We start from the raw sequence: 7,042 nt of genomic DNA on the forward strand, positions 1-7,042 counted from the left end.
ATGAGGCTGTAAATCAGCACCTTGTGCAGTTTTTCACAAATAAAGACAGGTCCTTCTATGACCGAGGAATTATGAAGCTGACTGAAAGATGGCAAAAGATTATCGAACAAAATGGGCAATATATCATTGATTGGTCTTTGTTCTTTATATAAATAAATGACCTTTGAAAAACGTAGACAAAATACATCATGACTTTTCCGACAACCGAATAGATCTTTCGTAAAGCACAGCAGGGTAAAGCAAACGTTCGAAAAGCAGAGGTACCCGAAAAACCCTGATGGCTTCAGAAAGTACAAGTAACATCTTTGATTCTTCTAGACTCAACTGCACTCGCTCCTCTCAGGGAAGAGGGCCAGTATTCTGTGAGAAACAGCTACCCAGAATGCCCCCCGTCCCACGCCGGCTACTGTCTTCACGACGGAGTGTGTATGTACATTGAAGCCGTGGACAACTATGCATGCAAGTAAGTTTAGCCATCTTTCTTACAGCATAGCGATGTGGCATTGCAGCTCATAACTTTCAACTAATTTGCAAAATTGATGTTAAGTACATTTTTCTATAATTAGATTTTCACTTAGGGAAAAACAATATTATACATACATAAATTGTGTGTGTGTTGCACTCTCTCTGCATATCATCTCCCACCCCCACCCCCCGCAGCTGCTGCCAGTGGTAAATATTGGGTTGTCGGAAAAGTCATGATGCATTTTTGCAACGAAAAACAAAGAAAAAATACATCATGACTTTTCTGACAACCCAATATAAATTTAAGGAATTGGTGATTGTTCCCTTTTACTTAAATAACTTGATGTTACCACTGGTACAGTCAGGGGATTAAACTTCTCATTCTGGTTGAAAAGATTAGGTTTATAAAAGAGTTCCTTAAAACTTTGATTTATTTTTGCCAAATATATAGAGAGCATCCACGATATGTTTCTGTATTTGCAAGTTTTATATATATATTCACACTGGACTTCTTGTCTTCAATTCTCAAAACTAATATATACAGAGGGTGCCAAAAAAATGTATACGGGCCGGCCAAGTGGTTCAGTTGGTTAAGAGTTTGCTTAAGAGCACGAGCTCTGAGTAACAGGGTCACTGGTTTGATTCCCACATGGGCCAGTGAGCTTCACCCGAGCTGCACCCAAGCTGAGCTGCCACTGAGCTGCCAACAGGTGGCAGGATCGCTCAGCTGGTGAGAGCACGTGTTCCTAATGACAAGATTGCCTGTTCGATGGTGGGCTACGTCCATCCACAGCTGAGACTGAACTCAGCACCTTGAGCTGAGCTGCCGCCAGGATGGCTCAGTGGATAGACCGTGCACTCTTAACAACAAGGTTGCCAGTTCGACTCCTGCATGAAAAAAAAATGTGTACACATTTTAAAAAGGAAAAAACTGTATTAATATCATAATACTCAATATATACCGATAACAGATGAATGCAAGTCACATTTGACTTCTGCAATTACAAGAGGTGCTCAAAGTGGTTACCCTCAGTGTTCAGACACTTCTGAGTGGTTCTGCCAATTTTTTTTTTTTACTGTCCTGCCTTCATTTGCTTATTGCCATCTTTTGAGCAAACGTCATACTACACATTGCTATCATAATTCAATTCAACTTCAAAAAGTAATACATAGGGCTAGCTGAATGGCTCAGTTCGTTAAGAGAGCGAGCTCTGAGCAACAGGGTCGCCGGTTCGATTCTCACATGGGCCAGTGAGCTGCACCCGAGCTGAGCTTTCGCTGAGCTGCCAACAGGTGGCAGGATGGCTCAGCTGGTTCAACTCCCACGACTGCCCCTCCCACTGCAACTAAGATTGAACACCACACCTTGAGCTGAGTGGCTGCAAGCTGCCAACAGGCGGCCGGATGGCGAATGGACTTGGAGCTGAGCTAGCTGCGCCCTCCACAACTAAGATTGAAGGACAACAACTTGGCTGCTGCTCCCCTTCCCCAATTCCCCAACACTGTTCCCCTCCCTCAATTCCCCAATAAAATTTTTTTTAAAAAGTAATACATAGATAACATCTCTTAAAATGTGTATACATTTTTTGGCACCCCGGGCCAAATGGGAGAGATTCCTAACAAGTGAGCATTACAAAATGTTTAATAGGATTTTTTTTTAAAGATTTACGCTCTTGTAAAGAATAATAAACTACCCAAGATCCCCATAGTTTCTAGAAGCATGTGTTCCCAGTAGATGGCAGCATTGTTTCATTCACTTTCATCTAAAGATTCACAATGTTGGTCATGGTAATTCTAATATAACAATTTCACTAATGAAGCAGCAGGATGTTTGCCTGTGAATGCTTCTTTTTCCCTCCACTTAGTTTTTCTCCCTTGAAGAAAGCAGGCAAATGCTGAGAGCTTTTCTCTTGGGCCTGTGGTGATTAAAAAAAAAAGAATAGAAAAGAAGAAATGTTTCCTCCATAGACTAGGCTATGCTTCCTTTTTCACATTATTTTATAGCCTGGTCTCAAGTGAAGGACTCTGCTTTCAAATTCTTCCTTCCTTTGAACTTAGATTTCATTGCAATCTGACCAAACATTTGTTCAAAAACGCTCTTGGCTCTTAGGGCAGAGTTGCTTTGTGTTGGTCTTAAAGGTAGCTTCTCAGGATTTTAGCCTAAGAGTAATTGATCTTTAATCAATGTTCTGCAATGCCTCATAGAGGCAGCATGCAAATAATCCCCCATCAATCCCAGGGCAAACAGACAAAAGGGGAAGTCCATGCAGCATTAACTTGTAAAGCAGAGTGCTTTCAGCTGACCCCTGATGGATTTTTCCATGTGCTTCCAAAAAGCTGAGTCTGGAAATGCAAAGGTTGATAAGTGGCTGGATATTGGGTCTGAAAAATAGAAGCATCTTGGGCCAGGCTTACAGCCGACCTCTCTTTGTGTGTTGTCACAGCTGTGTCGTTGGCTACGTTGGAGAGCGATGTCAGCACCGAGACTTGAAATGGTGGGAATTGCGCCATGCTGGCCACGGGCGGCAGTGGGACATCACAGTGGTGGCTGTCTGCATGGTGGTGCTCGTCCTGCTGCTGCTTCTGGGGCTGTGGGGCACTCACTACTACAGGTGATGCTTTCTTCCCACCGGCACTTTCAGCCTCTTTCTAGCCCCTCCCAGGAGAACCCTGCCTCCTTCAGAGGAATTTCTTCTACACCCGTACTACTTTTAAGAAGTGGAATAACAGTAAAAGAAAAACAACAAATGCTGCAGGATTCTTGTGTTCCAAAACATCGATAGTTTCCCCTTTCTTGTTCCATTCCAGTCTTTGTGCACACTTCCCGTGTAGTTTATGGGGTTGTTACTTAAAAGTGCATTTTTGTACTCCACTTTTTTTCTTCCCCTGCTTACCATTACCTGCTCTTCCCCCATAGCCTGCATAACTCACTTTTTCATGGCTGTCCTCCATTGGGTTGATTTCCCATAAAGCATTAAGTTTTGATCAAGAAAAATCAGTACCTTCCCCGACTTAGAAGGAAGTTTCTGGTCCTTGGATTTTGTGTTTTCAACAATTTCAAGTTAAAAGTTAAAAATTGTGGAACGATATTTATACATTTAACTTTTTTAAAATTAACACTACATTAGGGTGAAGGAATAGGCATCACACTGCTCATTTTCCATTTTCTTAAAAAGTAGGACAGCATTCTCCACCACCCGTAATATTGAAAAACATTTTATGTACTGTTACAGTTTGTGCCACACAAAATCAGTGAGTCATAACACTTTGGAGCTGAAAGGAGCTTTACTGAATTATCTAATATGATCTCATCATTTTATGGCCAAAGAACCACTTAACTAATAGGTCTCAATTCTCTGGGAATGTATGGAATACCTGCCACCATTTGCTGGTAAAAATCCAACCACACTTACTGGTTCTACACAACCACTCAGGTGGCAACTGTCTTGTATTCTGGAGAATTCAACATATCATTCAGCATCTAAAACCCTGCTATATCCTAGTGTAGTGGCTAAAAGCACGGGCTCTATAATCAGACTGCACAGGTTCAAATCTCAGTTCATGTTTAAATAACATCAGGCATATCATCTATAATATTCATTAATTTCCTTTGCTATAAAATAGGGACAAGAATAGTACTTAAGAGCTATTGTGAGGTTAATTGAGTTAATCTAAATAAAGAGTTTAGTGTACATCTGGCATATAGGAATTTATAAATGCTATCTGTTGTTATTATGATTTTCCATGAACTGTAATCTTCCCCCAAAGAGTCATTTGTTCCAAGCCCTTTTCCACCTGGAGACACAAGATTCTCAGGCACAAGTTGAAATTTTAATTCAGCAGTCCATCAGTAACCATTGTACTTCATAGCCTGATATTCAATCAATATCTTGGATGTCTGTAGAAAAATGTCGCATAATTAATGCTTCATCCCATTAGAGAGAATGCCAAAAGAAAAGTAGATGCTTGGCAAATAGTGTAGAAAAAAATGGAAACAAAAAACTTAAGTTTATGTGTGCCATAATTATTAAGCATTTTTTTTTCTTATTCTATGCGCTGTGGAATAGTATGTTTTATGTTCTATTGATGTTCTTCAGAGCTCTGGATTGAATGCCAATGACCAATTGCTGGCTTTTTTTACAAAGACCAGCTCAGTTGAAAGATGACTGTAGACTTTATAAACAAATAAGTACGTCTTTAGCCTCTGATCCCTGTATACCTGACATAAAAATTGATAAAGACTACTTCTTCAAAAAGAAAACTCATCACAATGGTTTTTTCTTTTTTGCTGAAGCGCATTGGAGTTATGGAGTTCTTTCTGAACAGATCTATGGTTATTTACTGAGCAGTTCTTGTCAATGGAGCTGCTTACCCAACCACAAATTTTGAGCTATATGCTTTGATTGTATTTGGACTGTAAGTTTATCAATTCTGTTAAGGTAAAATTAAAACTGCCAGTCTAAATAGTGCCATGTCACTAAAGTATGCCACAAAATACAGCCCTAGCGTTGAGTTTTTAAGTTAGGCATGTTAAGTGACTTTCTTTAAAGGCATAAAATCAGTTATTCCTTCCTTTGTATCAGCTCTTGGTCTGTCTTGTCTAGATTGAGTGTTTGATGCTATTTGTCTTGTGTATCTCTTAGAAGGTTACCTTTGTGGAATTAAATGATTGTTAAGGTATTGGAATATTATTACTTCAAAAATCTAGATTTCTTGGAAGGACCCACTTGTTGGAAAATTAAGAGTATTCTGTTACAAACTATAACTTTGCAACTTTGGAACTGATTATATTAGCCTCTTGCTTCCATTTTTCCTTGATGCCTTTGATTGAAAATAATAATAACCCACACCGTTTCTTGGTATTATCCATTACATTGAATTCACACCTCCTGGGATGGAGCTGTTACAGCAGCCCTGGCTTTCCTGTTGCCCTTCCTCACCAGGAAGGCCTATTGGACACAGGTTTGCCCTCCTAGAGGGAATTAGGCTGCTGTGGACCCAAGACGGCAGTGCTATTTTGGAATCTGGCTGGTGGTTTTCACCACCATGTTTCCTTCGTTGCCTCCCCTACATGGCTGCTCAGTACATTACATACCTGTCTCTCTCCCTCTAGAGGCCAATGCTTTGAGCACAGGGATACCATGCCTTAATGCTAGATCTCCCTGCCTTTCACTTCTGCCCTCTAGTGCATGACACCATGCATTATATAAACGTAGTGCTTCATGTTTGTGAAACAAATAAGTATTTATAAAACTGGATTTGGAGTCAGGAGACCTAGTCTATTTCCTGGCTTGGCAACTACATGACAGATGCTCTGGGTCTTCCACTCCTTGCGTTTTTGCTTGTAATGCCTGTGAACAGATTGCAGTGGGCCAATGGAAGGAGCCTAAGCATTGGGTCTTTATAACCCAGCTCCTGGGCTGCCCTTGCAAGGTGTGTGTCTTGCGTGAGTCACTGCCATCTTGTAGCCCCACTGGCTTCACTTGTAAATGGAGCTAATATAGTGTGTGTCACACAATTGCTGTGATACTGTTTCCATAGACCCTCCTCCCCACCAAATTGTAAGTCTGTTAGGGTAGAGATTTTATTGTTGATTTTCCGTTGCTATATCCCCAGTACTAGGACAGTGCCTGGGATACAGTTAGCACTCAATAGATATGTCCATGCATGAGTGCATGGCTCTCTGCTCCCTCACTTGTGCTCCCCACCCCACCCTCCTCCCATCTCACCGAACCTTGGCAAAAGGGAAACATTATCTGGAAAGTTCTGCAGAAAATATGCCTTAAAAACCCAAACTTATGTTCCTGGTTTTCTTAATGTTTCTTCTCTCCCATGCATTTTAAGTACCTAAATTTCAATAGCAAACATAGTTGTCCCAGACTATCGCCGAGTGGGCTACTTTGTTTTGTGATTGTCTCACATTTTGGTTTCACTGCAGGACTAAGAAGCTACTATCAAAAAATCCAAAGAACCCTTATGAAGAGTCTAACAGAGAAGTGAGCATTACCAGGCCTGCAGACAGAGAGGCTGGGATGTCCTCCTGCCCCCAACCTTGGGTAATGTGACCAAAGTACATGAAGCAAGAAATTGGCTTTATATTAATCCCAGTTCATTTTTTCTCATTCTTCACCGAGTTCAGAGACACTGAAATCTGTTACAGCTTCCAGCTGGTGTTAATGTTAGTCATAAATAGTGCCGTAATTTTTTTTTTAAGATTTTTTAATTGGGGAATTGGGGGAGGGGAACAGTGTTGGGGAATCAGGGAAGGGGAACAGCCAAGTTGTTGTCCTTTTGTTCTTCAGTCTATTTGTGGAGGATGCCGCTTCACTGGCCCATATTGGTATTATGATCATTGCGCTCTTCCCCGCTGAGGCAGTTGCTCACCGGCCATTGGACAGTTGCTTACGGTGGCTGACAGCAGCCCACTGCAGCCCACTGCCTCCTACGTTGTTGCCAGCCACTCACAGCAGCCCTGCTCCAGGTTGAGTTGTTGTTCACAATCTTAGCTGTAGAGGGCACAGCTTACTGGCGCATGTGGGAATCGAACCGGCAGCCCTGCTCCTCAGAGCTCTCGCTC

The 7,042-nt window shown here is 41.5% G+C and overlaps 1 protein-coding gene across 1 annotated transcript in view; it reads left to right on the top strand.

Moving 5' to 3' along the window:
- EGF (epidermal growth factor) overlaps positions 1-7,042 on the top strand; it is a 55,711-nt gene that overhangs the window by 38,056 nt on the left and 10,613 nt on the right. Inside the window, exons 16-18 of the mRNA XM_019635993.1 lie at positions 319-463; positions 2,910-3,077; positions 6,404-6,521. Of these exons, the coding sequence (XP_019491538.1) occupies positions 319-463; positions 2,910-3,077; positions 6,404-6,521 (431 nt within the window). The remainder of the gene's footprint in view (positions 1-318; positions 464-2,909; positions 3,078-6,403; positions 6,522-7,042) is intronic.

Source organism: Hipposideros armiger, unplaced genomic scaffold (genome assembly GCF_001890085.2).
Source record: "Hipposideros armiger isolate ML-2016 unplaced genomic scaffold, ASM189008v1 scaffold_26, whole genome shotgun sequence".
Lineage (NCBI taxonomy): Eukaryota > Metazoa > Chordata > Mammalia > Chiroptera > Hipposideridae > Hipposideros > Hipposideros armiger.